This window comes from Anas acuta, chromosome 9 (genome assembly GCF_963932015.1).
Source record: "Anas acuta chromosome 9, bAnaAcu1.1, whole genome shotgun sequence".
In the NCBI taxonomy this organism is placed as follows: domain Eukaryota; kingdom Metazoa; phylum Chordata; class Aves; order Anseriformes; family Anatidae; genus Anas; species Anas acuta.
Window position 1 is genome coordinate 4974524 of NC_088987.1, and position 12199 is coordinate 4986722.

General features: G+C 55.9%; 1 protein-coding gene across 1 annotated transcript; it reads right to left on the reverse strand.

Annotated features, from left to right (window-relative positions):
• Positions 1 to 2817: 2817 nt before the first annotated feature.
• On the reverse strand, positions 2818 to 10813 carry SLC2A2 (solute carrier family 2 member 2). The gene is made up of 11 exons (XM_068692626.1): positions 10661 to 10813; positions 10025 to 10120; positions 9587 to 9891; positions 8712 to 8836; positions 7886 to 8001; positions 7617 to 7779; positions 7123 to 7310; positions 6544 to 6648; positions 5076 to 5177; positions 4509 to 4712; positions 2818 to 4345 (listed from the first exon to the last, which is right to left on the reverse strand). Exons 1-11 carry the CDS (start codon positions 10691 to 10693, stop codon positions 4154 to 4156), a joined length of 1629 nt encoding a protein of 542 aa, XP_068548727.1. The 5' UTR covers positions 10694 to 10813; the 3' UTR covers positions 2818 to 4153.
• Positions 10814 to 12199: the final 1386 nt, after the last annotated feature.

The window sequence follows — 12199 nt, forward strand, 5'->3', positions numbered from 1 at the left end:
TCGCTGCTGCAGCCTTACTACAGCCTTACTTCTGGGAAGAATCGCTCTGGGGAACATCGAGGAGGACAGCAATGTCCTGGGACATCCAGGGGTAAAACTGCTGAGCTGTCTTACCTGGGATCGCAGTCGTGTCCTGGCTGCTGGGGATCAGGATTCATGTTGGCTTCTGGGGGCAGCCTGGGCTAGGAGGACAAAAAAGAGGCTGGGAACTAATGATCCTGTCCTGTAGAGGGCAATTCCAGGCTCAGCAGCCCCTCTGCGTTCCTAAATACAATCTCTCTGTGCAGCCTGAACGAAATGAAAGAGCCTCTGCAGTGACCTTGCCATAGGCATCCCGCTCTGCTCCAGGCTCGGCTTTAATCCCGTGTGCACCTTCTGCTTCCTACAAAGATCGAACCAGTGACTCAGCCCGCTTTGCATTGGCCTTGAGAACAGGATTCTGGGATGCTGGGTTCCTACAGCTATTAGGGGCTGCAGGCCGTGGGATGCTTAAAAAACTACCTGAGATGCTTAAAAACGACTGCAGCAGTGCCTCTGCCCGCCCTGTGCTCGCTCCTGACTTGTGCCTGGCTTGATCAGGCGAGGGGTGTGTGTGCAGCCGCCGGCTGAATCACCCCGGGCACACGCTGCAGATAAGAGCTGATCAGTGAGACAGTGCCAGGGACACCGAGCTGGCTGGAACCAGCTGTAACTTGCACCAGGAAGGGGGAAAAGGAGCTGCGGGTCCAGCTGTTCCCTCCTCCTGCGGCTGACGCAGCACTGCCACGGGACAGCCGACCCATGACCCCGGGAGCCCCGCTGCACTGCGCAGTCCCGAGAGCGAGTAAAGGGGGCAATGCCAGGCACTGCACAAACACCAGGTCTGTAGTTCTGCCTACAGCCTGTAAGATTTAAAACCCACTGAGTTGCAGCCAGGATTTATTGCCATCCTGCGGGGGAGGACAGTTCTCTTCCAGCGCGGCTGCTCGCTGGTGCCTCTGGGCGAAACCTGCCAGCGGTGCTTTAGTGAAACTCTCAGCACAGCACTTAAATTAAATCCCATCTTTCCGTGTGCTCCTGGAGCCAGACCTGCTGTCCTGACTGGCAATTCCTCAGCACCGATAGGTCTCAGTGAAAGAGAAAGACACAGAGCACTTCAGAAAATACATCAGACCCTAAAGCCTGGTGCCCTGAATATGCAGCTCCTGGTTCAGCTTCATCATCCTCAGCCCATCGGCTCAGCAGGGGGAAGGTGCCTCTGCTCGGTGGTGAAAAACAAGCTGAAGTGAGGCAGAAAAATCTGTGATAAATTAGCGTGGAAAGTGTTAATGGAGCCAAATGTCCTGAGCTTATTGGATTAGGGAAGTCAAACTAATTTTTAAATTACGCCTCGAGAGTGGGAAAGTAGATATTGTTAGCCATTTATCTGACACAACAGAAAAGTCTTAATGGCTGTCATCTTAGCACATTTGGAAAACACTGTCAAAGCTCTTGCTGACAAGATGCTTTCTTAGGGGCTATTAATTATATTGCATTATTAGCTAACTACAGGATGGGAACATACTTTGCATGTTAACTAAAGTGCAATGACCATTTAGCTAATAAGTATGACTTGGTCTTTTAAACCTTAATGATTAGCAACTTAATAAAACTGTAACAGAGATAAAAATAATGATTGAACAAGCTGTGTCATAAGAGCAAGTTTCAGCTGGAACTCACATGTAGCGAGGGTAGATAAAATGCTAATTGCAGCCTGATGGGATGAGACAGACGTAGACACGGCTGCAGAGCTAACAAACTCCTCTGACCCTTCCCTGCATTGCCATGCACGGTACAAGCGCAGTGTGACAGCTCAGCCCGGTGGATCAGCTTCATCCGTCCCCAGCAGCCCCGGTGAGGACAGGGATTGCCGAAGCATTTCGCAGCATCCAGCTCTGCGCACGCTCTCCCAGGCTGCTGCCTGCCCCATGGACAGCACAACCATTAGCAGAATTGATTTGAAACATCCCAGGACGAGCAAAACATCGTCTCTGGGGGGCTATACAGGTAAATGAATGAGAACAGCAAAATGCACCAAGGCGTGTTGTCCAGCTGTGGTCTGACAAGGTGAGAGAGGATGCCCCATGGGGGTCCCAGCCTGGAAGAATACTCATTTCCCTTCCTCCTAGCTCAGCCAAAAGCTTCACAGAGTGTGGGTTGAAATGCATACAGAAAGCCTTTTTTACAATAGGCAAATCAGGCTCTCTGCTGGCATTCATTTAGTGATAGGCAGGAGAATGCAGCCTGCCCGGCTCAGACCCCACACCGCTGGGTTAGGAGCTCTGAATCCAACCCATCACTGAGGGGCTCCTCAGGCATCAGGACAAAGCCCAGCAGAAGTGCAGCGAAGCACATTTGGTGTTTTCACACCAAACTACCTGTATGGCCGTTGTGCAGCCATGGCTTGAGCCATTTGCCCGCTTCGGAAGGCTGCTTCTGCTTGTAGGGGCTGGCTGGCCAAGGAGGGCCCAGTGGGGATGTTTGGGGACAGTGGGTGGCATGTGGGGCCCTCCCTGCCGCTGCTGCCCCATCCACCTGCCCTAATAGTGGGGCAAACACACCTCGAGCCCCGTCCCTCCCACAGGCTCCCCCTGCAGAGGCACAGCACCAGCTGTGAAGCTGCCCCAGGCTCCGTGCAAGCAGAGCGGTGTCTTACAGCAGAGGCCTTGCACAGCAATTGCTGCCTGCGGATCAAACGCACTCTGCCAGCAAAACACCTCCCATCTGGAGCTGGACATACGGCTGGGATGTACGGACGGGAAAAAAAACACAAGAGCACAAGCCAACAGATGCCACAGATGTTGTTCATTGCCACCTTTATGTAACAGACATAGATAACCGCTGTTATTGCAGGCATCTCGGGAAAGCCTCCAGTGAAATCTCCTTGCTCCAGTGTGCACACAGGGCCAGCTGCTGGGCCAGGGGAACCTCGTGCCCGCGCTCCAGCTGCTCAGAAGGAACCAAAACTTGCCTTAGGGTCTTAATGCCAAGAGGGCAAAGTATACCCAGGAAGGAGGTTCAGGTCTGTGGAAAGTCCGTGACCCTTCTTGCCTGAAACCAAAGCCACGGCAGCCGGCTGTGGTCCTCCTTGGCCCACCTCTTCTCATGCCTTTCTTCATCTTTGCTCTTCGGTTACACCATGGCCCCTGCTCACTCGCAGTTGCTGTGAGCTCACGGTGACCCAGCAGTGCTGGGGCCTCCTCTTTAAATAAACACGGGGTGTCTGTCCTGAGGAGCTTGCTGGGCAGTAGCCGGGTGTCACACCAGGGAACGTGCAAACCTTAAAAGCTTGAGCAGAGAGCAGAGAGCAGCACATTTTCCCCCAAAAGGAAGAAAAATCCTCGCAGTTTGCTTTTGTCACCTGGCATTCTCTCACACAAAATTCAAAATGAGCACGAACAAGGCTACAGAAACACAGCCACCTCCCTCCCACACGCTGAAGCACAGCCAGCAAACGAGACCCCAGCGGTGCCAGGCAGGGGGCACCTCCCAGTCAGTGGGGCAGGAGCCATTTACCCTTTGGGGTCCCCTTAGCTGTTACAGTTGGCCTGAGCACCATAAATCATGACAGGAAGATGGGCACAGAGGGTGGGGAAGGAGGGCAGTGAGGGAGGGGAGCGAGCAGCCATGGCTGCCCTGTACCCCTGGGGCCTGCGTCCCTCAGCACCGCGGGCGCTCGGAGCCGCCGGCACCGCTGCCTCGCTGCTGGTTGCCCAAGGCCTCAGCTTATTCAGCAGGAGGAAGCGGCGAGCATGAGAAGAAAAAGTGAAGGCATGACGCCTCAGCATCACCCCACACGGTCCCTTCGCTCCAGCCGGGTGAGGGCCCTACTCGATGCAGTGCTTTCCCCGCTAGCACGGCCATCAGCTCAGCACGATGCGGGGTGTGGGGACACGCATATAACGCGTTCCTCCCGTGCTTCCCCCGGCTCTTCCTGAGCCCAGCTGTGCCCGTGGTGTCAGAGCAAAGCGCCAGGTGGGCACCTGTGGCTGGAGGGTGCAGGCGGCCGCAGTCAGCAGTCCCCCTGGGCTGCCGCCTGCCAGGATGGTGCGAAAGGAGACTTTTGCCCAGCGTTTCCCGCTGCGCCCGAGGGAAGCCCAGGCTCCGTCCCTCCTTCCTGCCTGCGTGGCCGTGCCTATGCCACCTCGCCGCCTCGCAGCTCTTGCAGCTCGGTCATGGTCTTGGCCGGCAGCTTCTTGCGGCGGAACACGGCCGCGATCTCCTCGAACGACTTCCCCTTGGTCTCGGGTACTTTGAGGTAGGCGAACAGGAGGAAGACCAGAAGCAGGACGGCGAAGATGACAAACACGTACGATCCGCACAGGTCCTGCAGCGGGGCGAGTGAGAGCAGGGACACGGCTGTCAGCACCACGGGTGGCTTCTCGTCACCCCACCCCAGAGGACTTGGAGACCCGGGGGACACGTGCGCACCCCACCAGCCTGCCCTTGGGCCCTGTAGGTATTTGCACCATTTTCCCGAGGTTTCTTACCGCAATGTACTGGAAGCACATCCCCACGATGAAGTTGCAGGCCCAGTTGCAGAAGCCAGCGATGGCGATGGCGGCAGGGCGCGGGCCTTGGCTGAACAGCTCGGCCACGATAAACCAGGGGATGGGCCCAGGGCCCACCTCGAAGAAGATGACGAAGAGGAAGATGGCGATCATGCTGACATAGCTCATCCAGGCGAACTGGCTCTGCAAGAGGACACGCTCGGCGTTACGGCCCCAAAATGACTCTCTCATTAGTTATCGCTAATTTATCAGGTTTCTTTTTCAGATTTTTCCCCCTGTTCAGGCAAGTGGGGGCTGGACGTGTGTCACTGAGACTCTGAATGTTTGTGCTGGTGCTGGCTGGGTGTGTGGTGGGACTGCAGGGGACAAAGAGTGCGATGTCCCAAGGCACTGCCCTCATCAGAGACAGCTCCAGCTATGGCCGTGATGTCCCTTCTGAGGACTTCCACGCTTCTATGAGAAGAAGCTTCAAAACTTTCCCCTCGAGGGCTGGTTTGTCTTCTCTCATTTGCAAGCCACAGAGATAATGTGAGGAGCGAGCCTTACCAGGAGCACGAGTCCCACCGTCATGGCCACGGCGCTCAGCAGCATGCCCATCAGGCCAGCCAGGAACAGGGAGCGCCTGCCCGCCTTCTCCACCAGGAACACCTGCAGAAACACGCAGCCGGTCAGCCGCCTGCTCTCGGACCTTCCACCAGGTCCATCGGCAGCAAACAGCCTGAAATGAACTTATCCTACACACATATTTCTGGCTATGGACTTGTATTTCCCCTGCATCTATATTCACCACTTCACCCAGTGGGGAGATGCGGGCAGCCCCAGAGGACAACAAATCTGTTTGTCCTAAGACACCCTCTGAGGCTGCCTGCTCCTTCCCTTCTGCTCTAAAGGACACCTTTGGCCATTACCTCAACCTCAGACATCTTTTTTTCTGCAATTATAACAACTGCTCCCAGGGGATGGTCTCACTGCTGGCGGCAGATCATCCTCCCTTCTCCCTTGCCAAGACCTGCACGGCCGTCAGTGCTTCTGCCTTTTGGTCGGGGTCTGTCATTCATTGACAGATGCGGGTAATTTTTAAAGGGCTTATGGCCAAAAGAAGCAAAGAGCAAATGTCCCCAGGGTGGATCTGGGACTGAAGAGACCGTCGGAGCTGGAGGCAGCCCTCCTCCGGCTGCACAGCCTCCGTGCCTTGTTTCACTGTAACCACTCGGGGTTTCTCCTCTGCATGGGATCTGCAATGGACTTTATCTAAAGAAGTTTCACCCCAATGCCATCCATAGGGTGGGCAAAGATCTTTTAGGACTGCGTATTTCTACAGGGCATCTAGTCCCACTTCACGGTGAGCAAAAGTCCTTTGCTCCCTTATGCTCTCTAGAAATACGAGGGAAAGAGCATTTCCTGCTCTTCCTATATTAATGACCACATTAAAAAATAATTATCTCCTGATTGGAATTGTGTTAATCCTCCCAGGAGAGAGACAAGTGGAGGGAAAGGCAAAGAAAACTGGAGCCACCCTTTTATTGCTACAGAGTAGTGCCCAGAGCTGATGAGAATTGCTCTATTATTTTATTGCCGTGGAATAGCCTTCAGATATCAATCATGCAGATGCTGTGTGCTTAGGGGTGGGAAATTGAAAGAAAACAGATAAGAGAGATTGCGAGCTGCTGGCTTTACTCCAGCCCCTGCCTGCTCCTCGGGGAAATCGGACCCGCAGAATGTGTCTCGAAGGCAACTTTTGGTTTTGGGGCAGCACTGAGCTACCTGAGCTTCCCCGAGCAAGGCAACACGGCTTTCATTCATGGTGCATTCAGCAGAGCTGTTTGGCAACGAGCCCTGTTTCAAGGCTTGATTTTCCAGACGAGGGAATGCCCAGGGAATGATTTTTTTCCCATAGCGTGTGCAGGGTCGGCCCTGCAAAACTGTGACCCCCCAGCCCCGGGATAAAATCGTGTTTCAAAGTCAAATTGCTGCTCACCCGTTTTTGTAGCCTAGGGCAGAACTATTTACTTACAGAGATAACAGTGAAGACCGTGTTCACCACTCCAACGCCAATGGTTGCATAAACGGGTTGGTCAACTCCGGCTCTCTCAAAAATGTTTGTGGAGTAGTAAAAGATCTATGAAAATACAGCGGGACGGAGGGTTAGGTAACAGGGCAGGGGGAACTTTTTGTTCTCCCGAGGGAAGAGCTGCTCTTGCTTGGCTGAGATTTGAGGCAATTTAATTGCAACCGATCTTTCAAATTTTAATGATTTGGTACAATAATTAAAGCTGAAACTTTCCAAGAAACCTGAGGGAGTTAAAAATCCCATTGAAATTCCCCTCCTGAACTATGGCATTTGCACATGGAAAACTTGTCTTCCATGCAGCCCCGTGTTTAATCTTGAAAACCAGACCCCCGGCACGGCGTGTTGGAGGCAAACACCTCGATGGGACTGAGCTTTAAAAGGATTTTTAAAGACTCTTGCTACATTGGAGTGACTCTGGTCCCTCCCTTCTCTCAAAGAATAAGGCAATTCCTGCCTCGTGGAAGTTAAGGACAGGAGGCAAACGTGGATTTCTTTAGAGACAAAAGGTTTTGGGAGGCTCACCGCATTGATTCCCGAGAACTGCTGGGATATCTGGACCATCAGCGCCACGATGACGGCCTGCCGGTACTTCGAGGAGGTGAAGAGCTGCCCGATGGAGACTTTCTTCTCACTCGCCGCTTCTTGCTTTTCTTTCTCCATCTCAGCAATCTCCTTCATCGGGTCACAGTTTCCTCGGAGCCTTTTCAGACCTAACGAGAAAAAAAAAAAAAAAGATAAACCATTGATTATGGAGCAGCCACGGCCACGCCGCGGGATGTGTGAGCTGCTGCAGGAACTGCTTGGGGTTTGCTGCGTAATTGCAGTCGTGGGGATTTCCTACAAAAGTGTGGAAACAGAAAACCCTGCACCTCCTAGATTAAAACCCTGGGGTGGAGAGCAGCAGTGTGGTAAGGAGCAGCTGCACCCAGGGACACCTGTGAGCACTCAGCCAGGCTCTCCCCTCGGTGTTTAGTACCACGGATGGGGTGAAAACAGCCCCAGAGGCTGTGTCTTACTCTTTTTGGCCTCCTCCACCTTCCCCAGCTTGATGTAGAGGTATCGGGGGCTCTCGGGGCACAGCAGGAGCAGGAAGAACTGCAGCAGGGCGGCCACGCCGGACAGCCCCAGGAGCAGGGGCCACATCTCATCGTTGCCGAGGAGGAAATCCAGCCCCAGGACCTGCAATAATAGGGTCGGGTTTGAGAGGAGATTTCCCACAGGTTCCCAGCTGGGGTATCCCCAACCCCTGCGATACCCTCTCTGCCCTGTGCCTCCTCCTCCTCACCTGGCTGATGAGGATGCCCGTGACGATCGCCAGCTGGTGCAGCGTCCCCAGCGCTCCGCGGAGGGCGGTGGGAGAGACCTCGCTCACGTACATGGGCACGAGGCCGGAGGAGAGCCCTGCAGGGAGCACACGAGGCGTCAGCACCCCGGGACGGCAGCTCCATGGTCAGCAGGAACCTCTCCCCAAACCGGGAGGGAGGACGGAGCCCACATCCCGCATCCCACATCCCACATCTCACATCCCATATCCCGCCCTGCCTGCCTCCCTTGGGGCCAGCAGCGCTGTGCACGTGAACACGGGCAGCCCGGCGTGGAGCAGAGCTGCTGGGAGCAGTTATTGCGGAGCAAAGAGCTCTCACCAGGCTTTCCTTGACCCGTCAGAGTGCAGCGCTGCCTTTACACGCCAGTACCAGTGATAGCGAGCCGCACTTCTGAGCTGATCCCGATACAATCCCCTATTATCTGCCTGATATCTTCTCCTCCCTACCCGTGGGGCTCCTGTACTAAGTGCAGCCGGCTGCAGATAGTGCTGTTGTCCGGGGAACCTTTCAAACACCGTGACTAACAGCGTGCTGTGAGACAGCCACCACCAAGACCCAGCCTTGACATCAAGGTGCTGCTCCCAGCTCCCTTCTGGCGCGAGGGAAACCGAGCTGGTTTTATGACCGAGCTGGCCCAAACGCCCCTGGGGAACATCCCGGATTGAGGAGGACGGGTGTGTGGGGGGAGAGGCAAAGTGCCACCTGCCAAACCCCTCGGGAACCCAAAAAAATATTAAAAAAAAAAAAAAAGTTACAAAAGGTGAGAAGCCCTCAGTGTGCACTCACCGCAGTACAGCCCCGTGATGGCCCTGCCGGCGATGATGAGGATGTGCGACGGCCCCAATTTGGCCAGCCCCATGAGGAGGTTGCCCACGATGGAGAGGACGTTGACCACCAGCATGGCCTTCACCCTGCAGGGAGGCAGCACCGCTCAGCCCTGCGCCCCCAGCCCTCCCGCACCGCCGCAGGAAAGAGCCAGAGGGGAAAGGGCGATGGGGACACGCAGCAGGGGGGCAGTTGGGGTGCCTAAAACTCATTATAGGGCCGGGGGAAAGCTTATCCAGAAACCTTCCTCTTGCTTTTGCCATACAGGGAAAGGTGGGATCGGTAAATGCTGCTCGTTGATCTCTGGTCTGAGAGCTCAACGTTGCAATAAAACGTCCAATAAATTATTTAGGGTTTTAATAAGTCAGAGCCCCGGGATGCTTGGAGCAGTATTTTGGAGGTTTGAGGGGTTTTTCATTGTATTAGGAAAAACAGCATGAGTGGCGTTTCCGTAGGAAGGACACCGTTTTTTGGAGAAAAACAAACAGGCAAACAGAAAGGCTCCGACTCTGCCTAAAGTCTGAAATTCCTGGCGAGGGGTCTGGGTGCCGTGACTCGCCTGGGGAGAGCTCGGGAGCAGGGCGGGCAGGTGGAGGACTTCCAGCCCCGGGCTCTGCGCTCACAGAGAGCCATAAATACCTGAGGAAACGAGGCCGGTGCCTCCCAGCCCTCCAACCCCCCAGCGCCCCACGGAGACCCCCTCAGGTGCGTGGGGCTATGCGGCAGCCTCCTTGTTAGGGGGCAAACCACAGCCTCGTGGCTGGCACGCAGGAAAAATCGGGGTGAAAGATGCCCTTTTTGCCTCAAACGGGGGGAAGGGGTGGGTTGCTTCTCACCTCCCCAGCCGGTCGCCGATCCAGCCCACGGTGAAGGAGGAGACCATGCCGCCGATGGCGAACACAGACACGGAGAGGGACCAGAACATGGTGAGGACGTGCGGGGAGGCGGCCGGGTCCTCGGGGGGCGCGAGCATCCCCTCGGTGCTGCCCCAAGCCCTCGTGCCGGGGATGGTGCTGGGGATGGTGCCAGGGACGGTGCTGGGGATGGTGCTGGGGACGGGGCCGTCCTCCTCGGAGGTGTTGGTGGCCAGCCTGTCCATGGGGACGATGCCCAGCACGCGCGCATAGTGGGCTTCTATCACCTGCAAAGAGGAAAATCGCCGTCGGCTCACGTCTGTACCCCCCCGGCTGTGTTTTGGGGTGTTTTCCACCAGGGAATGGGGACACCCCGGGGCTCCCCGGGCTCCTGACCCTGCAGCCCGGCTCGGCGCTTACCTTCTGGGGCGCGTTGATGACGCCCAGGCTGTAGCCGTACTGGAAGAAGCCCAGCACCGCGGTGAAGACGGAGAGGACCAGCGTTCCCGTCAGGTGCTGCCGAGGGAGCAGAGAACAGCCTCAGCCCCTGCCCTGCCCCAGGACCCCCGGGTGAGCCCCCGGGGTCACTCTGCCAGGCTCCCAAGGAGAAGGGGAAGCCCCGGGGGCAGGCAGGACACGGTGCTGCCCTGCACAGAGCAACCTGAGCCCACCGCCCTGCTGGTCCCCGGGGGCTTTGTGGGGCCGGCAGCAGGAAGGGGCACAGCAGCGCTGCTGGAGCAGAGCAGCTCAGAAAAACAAAACAAAACAAAACAAAAAAAAAAAACAGCCAAGATTTTGTTTTTCAGCAATCCCATTTCAAATATCTTTTCCCTTCATCGCGGTTGAAATTATCCCGTAAGGTGACAAAGTTCTTAAAAAATAGCAGCAAATAATCCCTTGGCCCCTTTGCCCCCGCTCTGTACACAAACATCACAGGCCAGATAATTAAGGGGGAAAATTTTGTTGGTTTTGCTCTTAGCGGGCAATAAATACCACCCCTGGGTGCTGGTTTCCCTTGGAAATTCCAGTGCACAGGCGGTGCTGGGCTGTGGTTACCTTCTCTGCTTGCATTTTGCTTTTCTTTTCCATCCCTCGGCTCCTCCGCTGCGTTCCTGGCTCTGTCCTGGGCTGCGGGACGAGGGCTCAGTGCAGGAGGAGGGACAGCGGGAACAGCAACGAGGTTTGACACGGGAGATGGAGCTATATCACCTCCAGGGTTAATGAGAAACCCGTCGTCCCAGCACTTATATCCTCCATCTGGCCAGCCCTGAGCCCTTCCTGCCAATCCCGTGAAATTTTGGGGGGGACAAACGAAAGAACGGGACGGCCCCAAAGACAGGGGGTGGACCTGGGGAATTTTTGGCTGTCCCTCGGTGAGGCAGCCAGCAGCACCGGGACGAGGCGTGCGGGGGGCTCGGGGATGTGCCGCAGCCGGGCTGTGGGCGCGCTGCACCTGTCTTGGCTTCCACCTGGGATTTGTTTGCTGAACCCCCAAACGTCTCGCTGAACTTCAGCAAGAAGAAAACTTCCCGGCACGCGTAGCAAAGATGCTAGAAAACGAGTGGTTTATTTCAACATCACTTGGCACCTGGTTGAAAACAGCTTGGTGTGTGCGTGTGTCGTGCACACAGAGGACGCACAAACCCAGACGTGTGCGGGGTCTCTGTGCAGGCTCACGCCTGCAGCCACCGCCGTCCACCTGCAGCCAGGGAAGGAGAGCGCTGTAGGCATGGACAGAGACACGACACAGCAAAACAGCCCAGAAACCACCACAAGGCCGTCCCTTTTCGTTACGAAGCCCACCACGGGGCTCGCGCCGCGCTGCCGATGCTGCCGATGCTGTCGGGTATCGCTGCGCTGCCGAACTTTGCACCTTGATGCAAAATCTGGTCTGAGCTGGTCTCGTGGGCGCGGGCACTGCCACCATCAGCTGGCGATGGATGCAGAAGCCAGGGCTGGCACGCCAAGACCTGACTCAGCCCCGAGGTGATTCATGCGCCCAGGTGAGCTGCGGTGGCTTCCGCAGCCAAGGTAGGGTGAGTCACCGATGCTCAGGCAGCCTTCACATGGGCACTACATGCTCCTTCTACGGAGGAAGAGGAAAAAAAAAAATGAGGAGAAAAAGACCACTAATCTTTGCTCTGGTCTCAAAGTAAAACTTTAACCTGGGCAAAGTGTTCGCTGCATTCCTGTGCGCATTGATCGCGGCCCCGCCGGCTTCGGGAGAATCTGGGACACTTGCACGTGTCCCTGCGTGGGGTGCCTGAGGTGAGGAGAGCAGTGGGGGCACCGGTGGGGTGTGGATGATGGGAAACACCAAAAAAAGAGAGCGGGGTGATGCTGGGGTACCCAGTGCTGTGATGCACACTGCCAGAGACGTGCCCCTGGGTGAAGTTTTAATTAAATACGTTAATTAAATACATTAAAGCACGAATTTGGCTCCTGGTGGCACTGTCACAGCCCGGCCCGTGTTTTTCTGAACTGGGCTCTGGATGTGGCCGTGTCGCCTTGCTCAGGTTTGCAGCGGGCAGCTCAAGGCTGGCTTGCAGGTGGGAAAAGGCTGCTTGGTGTGCGAACCCAGGGCTGTTATAAATC

What these genes read in the sequence shown, in the direction of transcription:
- SLC2A2 (XM_068692626.1), bottom strand. Translation starts at nt 10,693, where the DNA reads ATGGAAAAGAAAAGCAAAATGCAAGCAGAGAAG. An exon ending in CGGGCATCCTCATCAGCCAG is followed by an intron (nt 7,780 to 7,885) that starts GTGAGGAGGAGG and finishes CTATTATTGCAG; the next exon opens with GTCCTGGGGCTGGATTTCCT. An exon ending in GGTGGAGGAGGCCAAAAAGA is followed by an intron (nt 7,311 to 7,616) that starts GTAAGACACAGC and finishes TTTTCTCGTTAG; the next exon opens with GTCTGAAAAGGCTCCGAGGA.